At 45.7% G+C, this 20,739-nt stretch overlaps 1 protein-coding gene across 5 annotated transcripts in view; it reads right to left on the bottom strand.

Moving 5' to 3' along the window:
- LOC119455502 (ubiquitin carboxyl-terminal hydrolase 25-like) overlaps positions 1 to 20,739 on the bottom strand; it is a 96,766-nt gene that overhangs the window by 47,484 nt on the left and 28,543 nt on the right. For 4 of the 5 annotated variants that reach the window (XM_049668832.1, XM_049668834.1, XM_037716908.2 and 1 more), the window contains 5 exons: positions 15,989 to 16,116; positions 14,711 to 14,806; positions 6,604 to 6,735; positions 2,358 to 2,530; positions 219 to 289 (listed from right to left, as the gene is read on the bottom strand). In XM_049668832.1, coding sequence (XP_049524789.1) covers positions 219 to 289; positions 2,358 to 2,530; positions 6,604 to 6,735; positions 14,711 to 14,806; positions 15,989 to 16,116 — 600 coding nt within the window. The remainder of the gene's footprint in view (positions 1 to 218; positions 290 to 2,357; positions 2,531 to 6,603; positions 6,736 to 14,710; positions 14,807 to 15,988; positions 16,117 to 20,739) is intronic. The other variant, XM_049668833.1, reaches the window with a different exon arrangement.

The raw sequence follows: 20,739 nt of genomic DNA, 5'->3' as shown, positions 1-20,739 counted from the left end.
CTGGTTCTCAGACTCACACATTGTTCTTTTAATGGACCTAACCTAGGTCCCTATAGTGTCGTTCTCTTTATGCTCAAACAGAAAGGACTATCAATAATTCAAAAATCTCCAGTAGCAATCAACCATTTCACAGAGGGAAAGAACATTTTTCACAGACTTGACTGACTCAGTACTGTCCTTTGGCACTCCTTTATGCAGGACCCATCAATCAAGCTCACCTGTAGTAACGACGGCTCTGTGTAGATGTCCCGAATGGTAGCGTCAATGCGACTCATGCTGTCCTGCAGCTCTGCAAGAGAAGCACGAGAGAAGTCGGTGATGCATAGAGAAGAAATGATAATGAGATGCAGGGGTGGTGCAAGAATGACGACAGCTGTCAAACCCCACCTGAAAATAGATACGCACCCCTTCGGAGCGAGATCTCACTTACCCCAGCTATAAACAAAAACGTTTCGATTTGTGTTTTTTTTTTTAAGGGACACAAAAAGCAATCATTAACACTTTTCACACAGAAGACAAGCTGCAAGTGTGAAGCTGTGAACGTGCAGCCAGAATAAGCAGTGAAGCCCACCTTTTTGCAGTGAAATCCACCCTCATTACAGTGTAAAGAAAAACTTTTTTTTTCTAATAACTTCGCTTTTCTGACACAAGCGTTTCACTTGTTCTTGCTTTATGTGATCAACAGAATTGTTTGCACAACTAGAATAATAATAATAAACGCGTTTCCTGCAAGTTACTAAAATATTTTTACCCTCTTTAAAGCACAAAGGTAAGTATCGTCTAGCCATATTAAAAGATTACACTTCTGTAATAATGAATTCGTCATTCGTAGCAAGAACAGAGCTTTTTTAGGCAAGAAAATGACGAAAATGGAAAATTGCAGTGGTGCCACCTAAGGTGCCTCTGTGATGTCAACACTGGCTGATTCAGAGAGAGCAGCATAGAGGGAAGTCACATGGTGGTTACTTCAACTTATCCATTCTGGTGCGGGTGGTTCAAATTGAAGTGGCAGCAGGACATTCGGCGGCAATTTCCTATACCACAAACAAAGTGATATACCGGAACACAGAAAATGATGATAGAGTTTTGACAAAAAAAGAGGATGCTTAAGCTTCGCCTTTAAGAGTGCAATGCGACAGCGTTATCGGGCACCATTCGCATCACATTTTTCTTTATGAGTAGGCTCCACTGTAACACAATGTGGGAAAGCCAGCTTACAAAGACAAAGCTTACACCGATCCCCTTAAAGTCGGTTTCACTTTTAAACACAAGTGCATTGCTGGGAAGACATTTTTCCAGGGGAATATAAGCCATCTTACATCAAAATATGAAGGCCCTAGGACCTTTCTTTTTACTATTTTATTAATTGTTTGCTGTTGCCCCGAGGCGCGCGCGTCCATAACATATTATGCAGGCCTTGTCCCAGTTTGACCTTGGCTGAGCTTGAAGGTCAGATTTATGGAACCAGGCGTTTTCTGGGTTTGTACCTGGAGTAGTAGACCTATCGCTCTAATAATCTATCGATGTAGCTTGATTGACTTAATATTTTCCTTTGTGTCTCAGGTTAAAGGCCAAATGCAAATAAATCTTGGAACACTTGTAAAAAGCCCTGGTTTGTGATAGCACAGATATAGACCCTGCAACTACAGTCAAACCCACTTACAATGATACATGGTTTTAACTAAATACCGGATATAACAATAAGCAGCCGATGCACCGTCAAATTTGTTTCTGTTCAATGGTGAAACGAAATGCTTACTTACAATGCTCCGATGCCACGTTATCAGTTATAACAATTAAATCTAGCTACTGGGTGCGTGCGCTGAAAGAAAAAAACAAAGCAAGACCGCTAACGAAAGGAAAAAGAAGAAATGCAGAGTTGCCGCACACCTTCGCCACACCCGCCTTCATGCAGCGCACCCTGTACGGCACGGTTTTGTCGCATTGCCTTGTGCATCTCCGGCCATGCATGCCTCTTTCCAGTCTCTTTTCCACCTCTTTTCGACCCCTTGGACAACGGCACAGTCAATTTGTGTAACAGACTGGGAGTTTGTACAGTGCTTGATGTCGCCACAGGCAAATAAACCTGTCTTCCTTAACTCGGACAATACTATGTCTCTTGCGGTGCTGCGCTTGGTATACTTAGGAGGCTGAGAGCGTGCGCACAGCGGTGCACTAGATTACGCGAGGCGACAGCTGACACAGCCCTGCAGCTCGCTAAGCCCGAGCTCACAGCAGTCAGTACTTCTGCGAGTCATAACTAGACATCCTACGCCTATAAATTTCCTGTTTCCATTAAACAAAAATGAGGGTCAAAGTGCTAAGTGCAGTAGCACAGCGACTCAAACTTGGCTCACCCTTGACGTCGTGCTCGACCTCGGATCGCCACCGCCGCAGGCAGCTCTGCAGCAGCCGGAGTTCGGGCTCTGCCACGTGGCGTGGGCAGGGTCCCTCATTCACGTTTCGGGGGCTCTCTCCTCTCGAGTGGCCCTCGTCGGGTGGCGAGCTGCCGGGGGAACCCACTCCCAGGCTGCAGGAGGGACAACACAAGGCACTGCCTACCAAACCAAACAAGGGGTGTCACTGCCTGCCTAATGGCAGGCAGCGCATGAAAAGCATGTAGGCTGTGTAAGCATGTGTAAGCACATTCACTTGAAAAACATGTACAGCATACCTGAGTAACTCAAGGAGGCTAGACGACTATTTGTCCCCACCCCATTTCAAAGGGGACGCCAATAAATCATCATCTCACCTACCAAGCTGGAATTGCCATGCCTATCGAATTGCACACCAAACTGCCAAAAGTACCTATCAAGCTCAAATTCTGCTGTTACCAAACTGCCTACCAAACTGGGGTTGTGGTGCCTACCAAATTGTCTACGGCACCAGCTGTAGGTTCCATTTCCTATCAAACTGAAATTGAGCTGCCTCCTAAGCTGACTACCAAACTGGAAATGCAAGGGCTATCAATGTTGCGCTGCCTACCAAATTGCGCATTGCCTACAGAACTGTCTACAAAACTGACAAAAAAAAAAAAAAAAAACTGGGATTCATGTGCATACCTGCGAACCTGTGATCTTAATTCGTGAAAATCCCGCGGACACAACAAAGAAGGAAAAAGGGGAGGGGCAAGTGCACTGTGCATTTTTTTTTTACTTTGCCATGAGCACACATTGTTTCTTGCGTACATACACACTTACGATAATTTACCCTTAAGACGCCACAAACAAGCAGCGACAAATTTGAGGCAGCAGAGACTAACAACATTTTCAGACCAGTCAAATTCTCAGTGACTTTGCTGTTGCCAATTTAGCCCACTTCAGAAACTTTTCTGAATAAAACTTGCTCGAAGCAAGCACCCCTATGGTATTAGCGTCTTGTGCTGCTGCAACAGCACCAGCACAAGCACTACCACAATTTCATTTTTGCATTTTTTTTAAACCTTGTGCTGCCCCATCTTTCAACAGCTTTAAAACACGGTTGCAAAGATAACTTATTTTTCCTATACTTGATGCAATATTCATAAAATTGCAGAATAGAGAGCCCAAATTTGTAAACTTTAGGAGACATTTGTGAGAGTTGGCAGGTATGCATGTGCCTACAAACTGCCTACCAAGGTCAGTTTGCAATGCCTACGAAATGCACTACCAACCAGACTGCCTACCAGACTATAAATGCATGCAATTCACCTTGCAATATACTTGCCCATGCATGCACAAACTGATAACAGATGGTGTCCAAAACATGTGACATTTTATCACCCACTGCTTCTGACAACCACAGCCTTGTACCAGTGCCATGCTAAGGTAGCACAGTCAAACCCATAAAAGTGCCGGAGAGTTGGACATAACTTGTAATTCGATATTTAAATTTATTTTCGTTCATCAGAAAGTAGCTATTATAAAATTTGACTATAAAAAACACATCTAAGGTTTTCTCTCTCTCTCCTTATCAAGAAACTAACTTTATCAAAAGACACACTGACTATTACGTGAATGTTCAGATGCCACCTTGCATATCCAATGACCCCCGGAAGCCCACGCGTGCTGCATCAGCCGGTGTAGTTATACGTGAATTCGGGAAGGGTTTTTGGCACAGCTCAGCCTAGTGTACGGGAGCGGCAACAAAAATTCTGGCAGGGCTCACGCACTCATGCCATGAGAGAAAGAAAAGTTTCTGTTACGTTTAATCTTCCATCATGAAGACGCTGTAGTGCCCGTCTGCACAGGAATTGGACTTGCAGAGTCATTTGGCTGCACACAAACTTGTTTTATCGGATAAGGCTGCAATTCTCATTCAATGAAATTGTTCCATATAAGGGATAATTATGATTTACTAGGTTCAACATATACGGGTTTGACAGTAACTGCATTTATGGCTGGACAAGCCAGAAAAGGCACAAAAATAAAAGATGAGTGGCAATGCCGCATTGAATTTCTCGCACCATCTCGTCATGATGGTCATCGATTTTGGCAACGTCTAGTCTAGCCTAGCTTAGTGTTTATCAGCAAAGGAGCACTGCATCGCACTGTAAAGGAACAAAAATATCAAATCGAATCATGGGGTTCAACGCCCGAAAGCAAAGCACTGGCTACAAGGGATTTGAACCCGCAACCTCGTGCTCGAACAGCAGAACGCCAGAGCCACTACGGCGGATTCCTGTCAGCTGGTCTCTAGGCAGCAATGTCACCCGTACAGTTTCACAATTTCCCGCAACATAGTGCATGCTTTGTAGCATAAGTTGACTGGAACAGGACTCAGTACCTAATTGACACACTGAGTGTGCTATTGTACATGTCGAGAAAACACCTAGAATGATGAAGATAACAATGTTTTAAATGCTTGGCAGACATCTTGACACCTCATTGGACTCATGTGCTAAGATTATTACTATGTGCCAAGATGTTAGTGAAAAAGAGCTGCAAGATTCAAGTTGAACATTCAATTCATACAACACTAGTGTGCTGTCATGCAATGAGGCTTCTCTTTGTTTGTAGTTTTTTTTGCCAACAATGATTACGGCAACTTATGATGTGGCTTGCTGCTCTGCTTTTCACAAGTGCACTTCATGTGAAATACTTGATATGTATGGTTCCTGCACCTTAAGTGCCGTGCAAGACAGGCTTTGCGGCGACGATGGCTACGAGATACTACTTACTTTTTTTTTAGAAGTTGAGGCAGGGAAGTCCTTATCTGTGGATGCAACAAAACTTGCTGAGAAAATTAAGGATTCCAAACTTGTTCTGTTGCTACAGGTCTTTATTGACGCTACAGATGCAACACATGTGCTAAAACCAAATTTTCAATGCACAAAATTACTTGGCATCAGAAGGGGACATGTCGGATGTAGGGTGAAGATGGCGAAGCTGCAGTGTGTGCCGAGCGCTGGAACACACCGACAGGCCCCAGAGTCAGTGGCAACCCGACAATGCAATGGCAAATACACCTCTGTCCAACTCAAAAGTCATGCTGATGGGCCAGCCCATTCTGTTCTCTCAAGCAACATCATGGCAGACTAATCAGTTCTGTGGAAGCAGGCAGGTTGGAGGAAGTTCCATGAAAGGGGGCTATTGGTATCCACCTGGGGTGGTATTCTGTAAGAGTCTACCTAGTGGACTGTCCATTTCGGTGACCGTTGATTTGCTGCTGCTTGACGTGCAGGAAGGAGACTGGCTGGCACCTTCCTGCACGTCAAGCAGCAGTGAATTAACGGTCGCTGAAATGGCGAAATGGACAGTCCACTAGGTAGACTCTTACAGAATACCGCCCCTGGACTGTATTGCAAAGCTAGAAAGGAAATGCATGCATGGATTTCTCAAAGAAAGCTTCGGAACTGAACTTCCCTGGACCAATGTCCCGGAAAGGCATTGGTCCTGGGTTCAATCCCCGGACCCGGACGAAGCATGGATTTCTCAAAGAAAGCTTCGGAACTGAACTTCCCTGGACCAATGCCCCGGAAAGGCATTGGTCCTGGGTTCAATCCCCGGACCCGGTAAAAGCATGGATTTCTCAAAGAAAGCTTCGGAACTGAACTTCCCTGGACCAATGTCCCGGAAAGGCATTGGTCCCGGGTTCAATCCCCGGACCCAGACGAATCATGATTGTAACATGAAGCTACAAAGGTAACCAATAAGGGAAAGCTTTGAAGTTGACCTTTCCAGGACCAACGCCCAAGGAAAGCATTGCTCCCAAATTCGATTGGAGCACAAATATACAAAGAAAATCTATATGGTTTTCTCAGTTCTCAGAAAAAGAGCTTAGAAGTTGACTCCCAGGACCGATGCCCTGAAAAGGTACTCATCCCAGGTTCGATTGCCGGACCAGGAGGAACTTTTCCAGGACAAACTTTTTTTAAACTTCAAAGCTTTCTTTCCGAGAAACCCACATTTGCTTGTAGCTTCGTGCTCCAGTACAGGTGGATGCCGATTATTCCCCATCATGACATCATGGCAGGGGTGGGTTTCTTTCCAACACTGGCATCTCTCGGGAACTCTGCTTTGAGGCATGGAGTCAGGGAGGGCAGGTGGAGTCTGGTTCTCAGGGCGGAGCTGGTACTCAATTCTCGGTTCGCTGTCAACGGTTACAGGAGTGGCAGGTAAATACCTTGATGACGGTGAGCCCATCTCCACCTCCTCGCTTTTCTGCTGAGCCGCTTTGCTCTCGACAAACTCGAGCGTGTATTGCAGCACGTCTTGCAGGGGCACTCGTTTGGGCCCAGAGCCGTACTGGATGTACCTGAAAGAATCGGCACGGGGTAGAGAGAGAGAGAGAGAAAATATCCCCACATTCGTTATCCCAGTGGACGCAAGCACAATGTGTGCTTGGAAGAAAACACCGACCTTCACTGAAAGAAACGAGATACGAATCAGAGGAACACATTGCTAAAAGCCTGCTCGTGAGCATCATTGTAGTGGGGCGGTACAGTGGAACCCCATTATGTGACCTTCTCGGGACCGCGCAAAAACGATGTATAACCCGGGCAACATATAATCCGAACAACAAAAAGTATGTCTAATACATGGTCTCGCACGAGAGAGTTGCGAGAAGATTCAATTTAAGCTAAAGCTAATACTCTGCAGGATTTAGAAATCAAAACTGCCAAAAAAAGTAAATCCGTAAAGAATACTGCAGTGCAGGTGCAAGTCAGGCTTTATTGGAGGGATTTATAGCATACCGTGCACCGCGATCATCGCCTGCCAGCATGCTAAAGCATTCTTCTTTCACCAGCACACTTTAAAGAAATTATAGTGACATTACACTTCGTGAATACAGGTTATCCGCAAGCGTATGTAGGTGCTGTTCCAGAGTTTCTAAGCTATGCTGTCTTGCGTAACACACACACCCGCATTGTTGCAAGTCGCCTAGCACATTCTTCGGGAATCTCTTGGGCATGCCTAGCCCATGCCTTTTGCCGGTCTTGTTCAGCTCATGCCCGGTGCATGCCGCAGGGGTCGGTCGACTCACACTCAGCGTGCCGCCGCTTGCGTTGCTGCTCCGGCATTCTAGCTCAGCCTCTCGGTCACCAGATGAACCTGGTAAATCCATAGTGCACACAGAGCTTGTAGCAACTACCAGAGGAGGTGAACCCAGCGCCCTTCCGCCTAGCCTTTTCCTCTGCGATGCTCTGCATCCTTCCTCCTCCTCCCTCTGCCGCGTGCTCCTTCGTACCTTCCCAGGCATGTGCTCCTTCTCTTCACCTCCAGGCACCCACCTCTTCCAGCACTCGCTTCCCTCTCACAGCTCGGCGGCCTCAGACCTATTCTCAACAATCTCACAGCTGCGTATAAAAAAAAAATGGTCAGTTCCTTCTGGACCTCCTTCGAGCCACACAGCAATACCTTGCTTTCTAGTTTAGCAATGACTGGAAGGAGGTCACCTACGGCATCGCCAACACAGACGTGTATCCGAATGTTGTCGATGTTCTGCTGCTCTTCCTCAAATGTAATCACGCACAGCATCTGCACCTTCGTCCTCCTCATCCAAGGTGGCCTGGATGTCGGCAAGCAGCAATGCCTCCTCAATGGCATCATCCAATGACAGCTCGCCACAGATAACAATGTTTTCGTTGGCGTTAGTGAACTCTGCAAAGGTCACTGGAATGTTTAACCCTTCAAGTCTGCCTATCGTCAGCCGCAGAAGTACAATCGATCGAGGTTGTGGCATTGTAAGCAGAGCAGGCAAAGTCTCGCCTGAAGCCACGAATTCGCGATGGTGGTCTGAGAGACTGCGCTACAGGGACTGGCGATATAGTGCATAACGTCCAGCAGAGAAACCTTTGTCTCAGAATAACTCCACTCCACAGCCGCCAGTCGAGATTGGACTGAAAACTTCCTATAGCCCTGCTTCAGTGCAGCTGCTAGGTGCTCTCCAGCTTGTACGTTTATATGATGCCTCAATCTGCAGCCAGGTGTCTGTTCAAGCCCAAGGGGCCTAGGGAATAGAGCTCATGATAAGGTTCCCTTTATGAAGGGGTGGTATGATAGATATTGTTACGAGATATCGTGACCATGTGGTAAAAGAGTCGGTGTGCGATGTGCTTGGTCGTGGGTCCAAGGTGCCGCCGATGTGCAAAATGCCTTGCCACAGGCTCGAGTAGTCAACGCTTGATGTTCTAGTTGCGCAGTTACAGGCGTCGATGTACGAAATGCTTAGGTGCGGGTCCAAGAAGTCTGCGCTTATTATGCACAGCCCCGGGTCCAAGGAACCTGTGCAAGATGTGCTTGATCACCGAGTTGGAGATGCCTATGTGCAAAATGCTTAGACGCGGGTGCGAGGATTGCATGCGCAATGTGCTTGGTCGTAAATTCCGTAACACTGATGCTGAAAGGCTTAGCTGGGTGTCCCGAGTTTTAAGCGTGCAAAGCCTCGTCGCGAAGTCCACGTCGCCGATGCTCGGAATGCTTAGCCGTGGGTCTGAGACGTCCTCAAACGAAGGGATCGGCCATGCAATGTCTGCGTAGCGCCTGTTCTGACACTCGTTGAGATTACGGAGACTGTCCAGAGCTCGTGAGGTGCAAAGAGCCAAGCAGACGACGCCATTACGGAGAGAGTGCTGGACCAATGGCGAACCTGTACTGGAGTCATGTGGCGGGGGAGGCCAATCGGAGACTCTGGAACGACCTTCAATCATTTGCTTTTTGTGCGCTTGTTTCTGCATGGAGGAGATCGCTGAAGCAACAAATTTAAAGACGGAGATACGCGCTTCCCGACAAGACCAAGATAGCGGCGCTAGGCTGCGCCGCTCCGTAGATATTGTGGCTTGAAAAATGCTATTCTTTTGTGATTTACACAAGTTCTTTGCCACCTTGGCTGATACAACAAATTTTTTAGAACACTTCTAGGTGGTTCTCTGTGATGATATTTCGGGATCAGATAGAGTTACAGAAACTGAAAATGCGATATTCAAGAAATAGATTTTTTGGCCATTTCTCGCGATGCCCCCCTTAATTTTTCGCAATGCCCTCCCTTAATGCAAATGCATTAACCGTGAAACGTGAAATAGGCAGTCTGAATACAGTGTTTTGGAACCAAATAAAAACGAAGTACGGAACTGTCCTGTGTGTTTCTTTGAGCACAAAACCGAACCAACTAATCAAAGGAGGTTTGGTAAGCCATGCAAGGCTGCTCTACAATTAAAGGGACCCTAAAGAGTGATATTAAATCAGTTTAGACTGATTAAGAATTCTTTCGAAACTCTATTTTCATTGATATTATGCCAAAACCAGAGAACCTGTACGCCAGTGTGGCTACACAGATTACGAAATATTTTCTTGCATTCGTGCCATTGTGGTGCAGCAGAAATTCAAGTATTGAAACTTGCTAATTTCAAACTTGGGCTCCTTTAGAACACATTCTAGGCTACCTTGTAGCCCAGTAAAAATCCCTGACGTCACAAGCTGGTTGGAAACTTGAAAGTGGCCGTGGTCACCCATCCTTCGTTTTAGCTTTCTTTCCATGGCTTACCAAAAGCCGACTCTCATGGTAAGATTTTTTTTTTTTTTTGGTATTGCAGAAGGGTAATTTACTTATACAGCTAAACTCATTTTTCTTTTTAGTGTCCCTTTAATAATGCCAGGACCATTCATGAGAGCAAAGGGATGGCTAAAGAAAAAGAAGGCATAAAGGCGTAACCATGTGCATGCAATTTTCGAGCAACGGCGACAAGCGAGAGCAACGAGCAACAGGTTTTGCCGTTGTGGAGGGCGATCCGTCACTGTCGTTTTGTCGCATTGCCGGTTTCTGGCCAGCCAGAAAATTTCACTTGTCGCCCCGAAGGCTGCGCGGCGACTTCCACCAGGGACTTAGTGATTGCGCAATGACATGGCAGCAACCAGTCCGCCTGCTTCGATCTGAATTTCCTCTTGCAACTTGCTCTCTGCCATCACAGCAAAAAATAAATAATGAAATCAGCCATCGCTCATCTCGAGCTGAGGACAAAGAATCGGCGTTGTCTTGTAATTATTATTGAGATCAGTTATTAGTTTTGATGCTGTTAGGCCTGAGCCGCCCCCGAGAGCTGCAAAGTTCTGCTCAACAAATGGCGACACGGCATTTCATGCTGGCGATATAAAACAGATTTCCACTGGCGATGACAGCATATTAAGCTAGACTTGATACACCTTGAGTAAAACATTGGCCTCATGGTATGTTTGCAACTTGTTTACGGGCGCATGATTGTATTTATTTAGACAACAATGTAAATTTGGCGCTATTTTTCTTCCTGATATCATGTCCACGTGGCTGCTTCCACGACGCAATGCGAGCACGTGGTTGCCGCCTAATCGAAGAGCTTCTCCAAGTAACAAGAAATAAACTGGTAAACTACAATACAGTGCAGTCCACTTATAACGATATCAAGAAGAACAAGAAATCCGATCGTTTTCCGGTCTATAACTCGCAGCTTTGTATAAGACGCGCCCCCCTAAAAACGGCAGTCTGTCCGGAAAAAATGTATATGAGACGCACCTGTTTGTTCCGTAAGCGATTTTAAAAAAAATTAGTCACGTTTCACTCCGTGAATGCAGGTGAAGCGGAAGCGTATGGGTGTCATATTTCCACTCCAGGCGCATTTCTGCCGTCGTGGTTGCCGCGATGTTCCGTATAATGTCCAAGGGCGATAACATCGTCCCTGCACGCCATATGCTGTATGTGCAACTGAAAGCGTCCGACGGTGAGCCGAATTGCACACAAGGGAGGAAAACGGGAAGGCAGCACGGGAGAGAGAGAGGTGGGGAGGGTCAGCTTGTACTCTGGTAGCAACTGCGTAGTTTGCGCAGTGGCGCGCGCTGTATCTTGACAGCGATCTGCAGATGCGACGAATTCGGGGTTGGCCGACTCGCAGTCGGCCTGCCGCCGCTTGTGTTGCTGCTCCGTCCTTCTCGCATGGCGCTCAGGAACTCGATCACAAGAACGTACCCGCCACCTCGAAGCGCGCACAGAACCCGTAGTGGTTAAGTCAACCAGCGCGTTTCCCGTGTCCTGTCCCTAACATCGAATCTGATTTTGACGGCAGTTTTTCCAAAAAAAACTTAACATAAGTCGCACCGTTGTGGAAAGTAGGCTGTGAAAAATAAGTTATTTATACCTCTAAATAGCGTCTCAAAGGCGCGCTAAAATAGAAAAATAAAATATAAATATAGAAATAGTTATATGTGGTATCGTTATATGTGGACTGCACTGTACCACACAGTTTCTCCTTCACGAGCCTCACCTTCTGCATAACAGCATTGCCAAAAGAGCCCTTGAGTTTTAGGGCTCCAAGTTATATGCATTCCAAAGCTTAGAAAATGCCACAGAAACTGCATAACTGTAGCAAATCTGGCTTTATCATCCATATTACAAACACTCTTCTACTGCCTTCCTGAAAGTCATAGAATAATGGAATTACCTGAACAGTCCCCAAAAACTTCAAGGGAAGTGTGCGATGTGATCATTCATTCCAAAATATCCAAGTTCCAAGGCACCACGTGCACCAGCATTTGTGTGACAGTGATCAAAGCATGGGATTGCGCATACAGCCTTTTCGCATCACCTGCACTCAGCCCTTGTCTGTTTCATCGAGATGCTCTTTCTGCTAGTGCCTTTCTTTAAGCCAAAGAGTAGAGATGCTGGTCAGAGTTCGAACCACAACCTGTTTCATTCATTAACAACTACGAAACTGTTCCACGAGTGCGGTTCATGAAAAACCCTGCTAACATCTTCGACACAAACGAGGTAAGTTCACCAGAAGCAAAAGAGAAAACAGAAAAAGAGAAAAGAGAGAACAGAAAAAGCAAGAAACGGAATAATTTAGTCGGGAGCGAACTATGCATGATCATCTAAGGCTTTAAATCAGGGGTTCTCAAGCATGTTGGTTCCAGGGAACCCTGCTAAGCTTCATGAAGTGCCAAGGAAACCCCCTCCCCTACCCTAGTAGAGATGCTAGGCATAGCGCGCAACACGTTTGGGGCCAACAGTGGTAGTGGACAGGCTATTTTGATGGCGACGTGCAACCCACTTAAGTCCCTACAGACCTTTCGCTTTTTTTAAGTAGCGACAAGCTTTGAAGCAGCGCCGACGAATCTCATTGGGCGGCGCTCATTTCCGGCAGCCATGTTCTTCCTAAGGCTGTTTGTTCCCCTGCAGTCACTTGCACACTGCTGTGAGCAAACTTCGGGGCAAGCTGAAGACGCATTATAGTGAGCAGTGTTTCAGTGTGTGTCTTTTCCCTGTGCGAAAGATTTTCTGCGGGCGGCGTGGCATTGCACGACCACAATGCAACACTGCAGGCGTCGCCATAAAGATGAGTTGAGAACGGACACCATCGGTAAGTACGGTTCACAATTAGCGTGACAAATTTCGCGTTTGGCCTCAACAGTGCAGTGCTAAGCAGCTTTTGGGTTCATATTTGATTGTCTGGCCCCATGCCTGAAACTTATTTCTGACTCATGTGGTGCAGCAGCGGCCGTTGACGGTCAGATACTATCTACACGGATACGCCGCTTCAGGAGGTTAGGAAGAACATGGCGGCCGACGGAGGTGGCTGTCGCTACTTAAGAAAGAGCAGAGTATCTAGGGGCTTTACAACCCACGTGGTGCAAACTGGGTGTGTCGTCATGATCCAAGACACGACGTTATCGCAACCAAGGCATGCCGAGAAATAATGACAGTTTTCAGTGCATATCACACGGGGAGACTTATAACCTTTCATCAAAGAGGTTTTAGAATTAGTGCCGACTCTACTTTGAGTACTGTAAAACCTCGTTAATTCAGATTTCACGGGACCTAAAAAAAAAAAAAAAGTCCAAATTAACCGAATGTTGAATTATCGAGGGTATAAAGAAAACAACAAACAAATGCTTACTACGTCAACATGCTTTTATTTACTGAATGAATCGGCAAATCCTGTTTCTATTTTGCGCTAAAGCAGTGCGGAAGCTGCAATTCTCGTCATCTTGTGACTGATTAGTGCTCGCAACGGCGAAGGCCTTGCGACTTCCTTCGCCGCACGGCCGCGGCGCTCGTCTTCATCTGCGATATGCTTTTCACTACCGCATGCACATCCAGAAAATTTTTTTGCCAGTGAGCTGGTCGCCATCAAATCACCTGTCCATCGCGATTTAGACGGTGCTCTCCATCATCGACATATCTGCACCAAGTCAAAGCGAAACTACTGCTTGCCACAACTGCTGCAGACGAAACCGCGGCCGCTATCGATGATGACCTTACAGTTCAGAAGGCAGGCGGCCGACGCACGCACCATGACAGAATGAAACTACTGTTTCCTGCAGCAACTGTGGGCGAAACTATGGTCGCTATCGACGTGATCATGGATGGCGACTATGCACTTTTGAAGGCACGAGGACGACACGTGTAAAGCCCCTCCATACACGTTTTCGCTGGCTAGGCAGTGCTGGAGGGGCCGACGGGTTAGAGTCACTGTATATGCTGTGTACAGTAACTCTAAGAGGGGCTTTAGACGCGTGCACAGAGTCAAAACGACACTGCTGTTTGCCGCAACGGCTGTGGACGAAAGTGTGGTGCCTAAATGACGCGATCATGGATGGTGACTATGCAGTTACGAAGGCACGTGGCCAGTCACCAATGCAGCGTGATGCATGGCGATAAACGCAAGAACAAAGGCTTTACAGGCACAATTAGAAACGAAGCATTCCGGCACTGCTGTCATTCTCGTATCACGTGCGATTTCTGCTGATGACTATGGCAATGCAGACTCCACCGCTCTGTTTCTGTTGAGTGCTAACGTCGTCTTCGCTCTTTTGCGTTGCACATTAGCAGCGCTCGCTGAGCTACCGTAGAAGAATGAAATGGGTTGTGCTGCTCCGTGCACGTTTCACTTATCTAAAACGAGAGAAATGCGTATGAGGGTAAGTTAAGGGCTCCGAGATTTCAGTGCAATAGCTTAGGTGCACTGCCTGTTTTCAGAAGCTGGCTGGCTACAAGCTGCTGGCGGATTTATTGCGCAGCTCGCGCACTTCATTTACACACTATATTGTGTTTTGAAACTCGGGCATGGGAAGTAAAGGCTCCTTGGATCGAGCGCACCTTGTGTTCGCCGTCTTAGCGACTTGGCGAGCACTGAACCTCAAGGAGAGGCCTGCGGAACCCACTTAGATAACTCATGCTTTAGGTTAAATTCGAAAGGCACTCTTTTCGCTCATAGCAAGCCCAAATACGTTGACAAAAAGACTGTGCTTGAATGATTACACACTTGTCAAGTTGTCTCCTGAGCCTCTCCCGCTCAGCTTTAAGCCGGCGAACCTCCTCACGTTTGCTGCGGGTTATGTTCTTGTTGTATTCCATGTACCTGCACAGAAAACATATCAGCAAGTCACTACACATCGGTGGGTAGTCACATTCTCCAGTCGAGAAAATAAAACTGTCAATCACACTGTTTCAGCGAGGGCCACCATCTTAACACATTGGAAGCAGGTTCATCACACATGTAGTAGCTCTAGGACTCAAAGCATTTAAAATATTTGCATTATTTTTCTTTTTGTATAGTAATTCCTTTGGTAGTGGAATGTTACAACTAGTTTACTCATCATGCTGCAGCTCTTTAATCAAGCATTTCTTTTCAAAATAAAACTATTTTATAACTCTCTTAGATTTAATTTAACCTACCGTGGTGGCTCAGTCAGCTAGGGCGTTGCACTGCTGAGCACGAGATCATGGGATCGAATCGCGGCCGCAGCGGCCGCATTTCGATGGAGGGGAAATGCAAAAACGCCCATGTCTTTGCGTTTTAGTGCACGTTAAGGAACCCCAGGTGGTCAAAATTAATCCGGAGCCCTCCACTACAGCGTGCCTCATAATCAGAACTGGTTTTCGCACGTGAAACCCCAGAAATAAGAAGAAATTTAACATTTTTTACGCAATTAACACAACATTTTCCTTTTTTTTTTTTTTACATTTTGCAAGACTGAGTAGAATTTGGGAAGATATTTGTTATGTTATACAACCCTGGGTTCCCTCCCCTTTTTCTTATTTTTTATTTACTTATTTATTTTTTTACAATCTGCTTTATGCACAATGATTGGGTTGTTTGGTAAAGTGTTACAAATATTATTTAAGGTACCTTACAGGCTTCCATATGACGCTGTGGGTAAGGATGGGCTAGTACAATAATACAGCCACACACACACACAAAAAAGAAGGTAAACTAAACTCGAAAGTAGTCTCCCTTGCAGTGTATGCCCAGTTTCTAGCGTTTGTTGAGGTCTTGGAAAAACTTAGTTTCTTTTGGCATGGCTGTTAGCTCCTTTGTTGTGATGTCTTCAACCCTTTCTCTACTGCTGACGAGTATGCCACAGCAATTAACACAAAAATATACAGATTAGACTCAAGAGGTCCTCTACATATGTTTTGGGGAATCACTTCTAGAGCAAAATATCAACATGGGACTTCATGGACAAATGCTGTATGCAGGAACCTGGAAAAGCAGTGAGCGCTCTTCGAAAGAGGACCAACAATTCAAAAATGGACAAACCTGTCCATATAGAGCAACTCTGGAAAGTCTAGCCGATGATGAATCTTTTCAGGCTTGTTGAGGTGCTGATTGAAACGAAACCGAGAGAGCTCAAAGACCAGCACGGGTGGAAGCTTCGTAAACCACGTCTGCAAGGTAAACAAAACATAAAAAAACAATACTTTTTTATGACAGAAGAGCTGTTCAGCAACAAGGTTAGCTTGCCAGATGTGCATATTGTAGTTAGGAGAGTCGAACCTAGTTATAACGAAGCAATATCCGGCATGAAAATACCTTCATCAATACAATATTCATTATAACTATACAAGTGTAATGCCTAAAATGAGAAACCTTGATATAACGAACTTAAATATAACAAAATTCTCGACATAACAAGTATTTAACTTTTTATAACTTCTTCTCCAAAGAACACCGTGTATATTGAACCTCAACACAATGAAGTGTGTTTATACACGATTTCAATATAACAATATTTTCTTGCAGCTGCGAAAGAATACCAAGATGATAAATGGGAACTGCCATGAATGGCAGGTTGTCGCACGTCTTAACTAGCACATGGCTGTCAGCATGCAGCCCCCGTGCCCTGTTTTAGAAGTAATCTGCCACGTGTACAAAGACTGGACGGCTGAGATGGCGTGAATTCATGTGCCGTCTTTTTGCGCGTTTAGTGCTGGAGGTTGCATAATCTAAGTTTCGGAGACGCTTTGAAGCGAGAGGCAGATGAGGCATTTGCTCCTCTCCCCGCACTGCTGTCACCTTTCATGATAGCAACGTCGCACTGCAGGCGACACTATCAGCTGCGGAGGCAAAGTGGACGCAAAGGTGTGGCTGGTTTCGCTTTGTACCGCCGATGTGAAGATATCGACACAGCATGGAACAATATGTTTAGTTACAGGCTCTAAAATTCAACGATACCATTTTTTTTTCCTCATTCAAATTTGCTTTTTGCGACTGCCCAATAATTTGCAAAATTTTGCAGCCCCTTCTGTGCAAGAAAGATCCATCAGCATCTGTACTTATTCGCATCAAACATAGAATTTCAATATAACGAAGCAAATTGCCCATTTTTACTGACTGTTAGATCGAGGTTTAACTGCAAAGTCAATGACCAATTTTTCCGGACATGCCCGATAATTCGGACGCCTTCACAGCACCGTCCCGTACCCCTTTCAGTCAATGTATAAGAACGAATGTATAAGAATGTCTGAAATTTTGAGCGCAAGAATTCTTCACCGTCCAGTTTGCCCAGACTTTTCGCCGTGACTCCAGGTCCTAAACTGCCTAATAAATGTACTGGCAGGCCTTCAGAGCTATTTTGGACATGCCTGTGGCGACTTGAGCTCTTGGGGCTGTAAAAGGCATGCATTCAGTTTTTTCGGTCTTTCTGATTTTTTTTTTTTTTTTTGCAGCCCTTAAGGAGTCTGAAAAAATCGACCATTGACTGTATTTCTGATTGGGTCTATCTGAAAGAAACGCAATTGTGATGTCTCCGAAAGGCCAGCACAGGATCTCTTGTTGACTTTGGAAGCCTGTTGACAGCTTTATGCCAATATAGGGCATGTGAACAACGCTTATTTAAAAAATGCACGCTTTGCCCCATCATACACACAGATTCACAAGAACGGTATGATCACACAGAGTTGGCGAGACAATGAACGACAGTAGACCGTACACTGAAGCTTACGTGTATGCTAACAGAACCCCAGGTGGTAAAAATTAATCCAGGACATGGATTAATCCACCTGTGGACACCACAATTATCATTAACACCGCTAAAGCCAACACACAAATGAGTGCCCTTCAGGGAAAAGAAAGCTGAGGGGCTGAATACGACAGGACAAGCTAATGAGCATTTATGACAGAGCAGCAAAAATACAAGCAATGACAGAAGGCAAGAAAATTAGGGCATATGCACTCTCTCAGCTAAGCACTGTGTTGGAAAAATATGTACAGTTGAGAGAAACGGCAAGTGGTATTCTTAGCAAAACTACATGCACCCTGCTGTGAGTTCAGCTCGGACCACTTATGACGTAACCGCTTACAGTGCAGGACTGGATATACCGTATTTACTCAATTGTAACGCGAGTTTTATTTCTGATTTTTGCTACCTGAAGTCGATCCTCACCATTCGCAGAACTGACCAACTCGCACGTGGGCGAGTTGGTACGAATTCATAGTGAAATATTTAGCGCGTACAATTGACAAGGGGACACACGAGCACCTGTGTGTCCCCTTCACTGTGCCCTTGTCAATTGTGCGCGCTAAATATTTCACCTCACGTTACAATCGAATACCGAAATTCAAGTTGTCTAAAAAGTGCAATGATGCACCCAATTCTAACCAACGAGTGAAATGAGCGAGTGAAAGCGCGCGTCCGGAGAGCGAACGCACGGCGGAGAGCAAACGCGACGTCTGCGTCACGCAAAAGGCCGTGGTGGGATGGGAGGGACTGAGGGGAGGCAATGTTTAGCTGCGGCAACAAATGCGCATCTTGCAACCGGGCGCAAGGGGAACTGGAGAATCAATCTCCCACGCGAATGGAGGAAAGCGGGAACGGCTTCTGCTCTGCTACGGAGGCTAGAACTGCGTACTTGTACTATGCGCCGGTGCAGGCTGTCGCGCGCACCTATCTTGAAAGCGATCTCCACAAGGCTCTGACCTTTGTATGCACTGTGCTTTCGCCGCTCAGTTTCCGTTGAAGCGATAGACCGCATGAACCTTCCCTCGCTGCTGCTGGCGCGCTTGCTTAGGCCAGCATTTTGACAGTGGTTGTCTGCGGTCATCGAGTGTGATCTATTCATGTTTGCTTGTGTGCACTGACACCATGCTTGTTAACACTTTCGTGACCGCGGGAAAATCGGTAGTTTTTGGGTAGTCTGGCAATTATTTTTTTTCCTGCCACAGGAAATGATTCATGTTGAAGTGTATGGTATCAAATTGTAGAAGATGAAATTATCTTTCCAACGGTATTAATTTCAAACAGCATATTTATTAAAAATACTACGAAAAAAATTATCAAAACAAAAATCGCATCAAGAACAAGAAAGATCGATAAAAACAATAATGCTGCTTTGCACAAAAAAAATATTTTAAAAAATCGAAAAATACATTTTCAAGAAAAGGGATATATGAAATCAGCCTGCAAATATAAGCTCTGTATCTACAAAAGTTCTTGAGGCACACGGGTACGCGCAGCACTCCGGAGCGCGATTCCAAGGTGCACTCCCGGCCGTCTTCGTGGACAAAACTCGACTCTGCGCGACCGCCGGCAAATGATTTCGTCCGAACGATGTTTACACCTTGCAGATAAGAACTGTGACCTTTAGAACACGCCGGAAATTCTTACTTCGATGCGCAGCAGCGATAGCACGGTCTGAGAAGAAAGCAAAACTCAACTGCGGATACCCGTCGATGTTCTGGGGCGGTTTGCCGCACTTTCGTCGTCCGTACTGAAGTCCGACGAATCGAAGTCGTCTTTCGAGTCTGTGCTGCTACGATCATCCGCAAATTCGAGCCCAGATGCGTTGGAATCCGTCGAAAATCACCGTTTCCATGGAGCGGACGCGCGCGACGTAGATGCCAAACGACGAGCGCTCGTCACCCCGACTATGCAGGCGCTTTAAAAATCCCGCATGGTGAAAAAGAGAAACACAAATCCGAAACTGCTAAAATAGTCTCTGTTTAACCCGCTTGATGGCGCTAGCTGTCCAAAGCGCTCGGAGAAGCGCCAAAATTTGAACTTGTACTATCGAGAAAATACTGTCGACGGGAATAGGCGTGGTCACGAAAGTGTTAATTTAGTTAGTAAGCGAGTGTGTCTAAGTTTACGCAGCCAATAAAACTACTATCCTTACTCCGCATAGCTCTCTACTAATTTGCTATCGCAATTGATGCTTCACCTTTCGGGTGAAACTGCGACTTTTTCATGCATCTGGTGGTCTCGTGTTACTTTACCAGTTTTCTTCATTTTCAATTTTTTTTTGCTGGATGCAACAAAATGTCACCCCTCGCGTTATTTTCGCGGTTTTATTTTTTCATGATAGACGCAATGAAAAGTTGCCCCTCGCATTACAATCGAGTAAATACGGTAATGCTTGCTGTCTTTTCTGACTTCTGTTTATCTTCCCATAGTACTCAATGTACAGTCAAACCTCGATATAACGAACACGGATATAACGAATTATCAGATATAACGAAGTAAACATAAAAATTTCTCGCCGATATTATTGTGTAGCGAATATATGCTTATAACGAATATCGGATATAAAGAATGTATATTCGTGTCAGATATGACTTCGTTATAACGAGGTCCAACTGTATACGCATACCACTTATAGTGCAGCCACGCTAGATGAAAATCGGTTATAATGCAGTTGCTGGAAAACCCTGAAGACAAGTGAGGGAAGCGAGCATGTTTCTCAAAGAGGTGTGCTGGTCGAGGGGAGAGTGACGAGGGCGATGCAGAGGAGGAGCAGGAGGAAACATGGAGTGAGCGAATGAACAGGGAAAAAAATTTACAAGGCGAATGCCTAGATGATGGAGAAGCCTTTTGCTCCAGCTGCTTTTCAGCGGCACGCAGTCCGCAATGAACGCACGCGCATGGTCGCTCTTTGGCTCTTCAGTTTGCGTGCTGAAGTTAAATACAGTTGGCGGACTGATTTTCTCAGACACGGACGGGGTCGCAAAAATTACCAGGCAGACCGGAAAAACAAACTTCGACGGTAAAATGAATTTGCTGTTTTCACAACTCC

The sequence above is a fragment of the Dermacentor silvarum genome, chromosome 6 (assembly GCF_013339745.2).
Source record: "Dermacentor silvarum isolate Dsil-2018 chromosome 6, BIME_Dsil_1.4, whole genome shotgun sequence".
Classification (NCBI taxonomy): Eukaryota; Metazoa; Arthropoda; class Arachnida; order Ixodida; family Ixodidae; genus Dermacentor; species Dermacentor silvarum.
The sequence above is the reverse complement of the archived record's forward strand: the minus strand, read 5'-3'. Positions and strand labels throughout refer to the sequence as shown.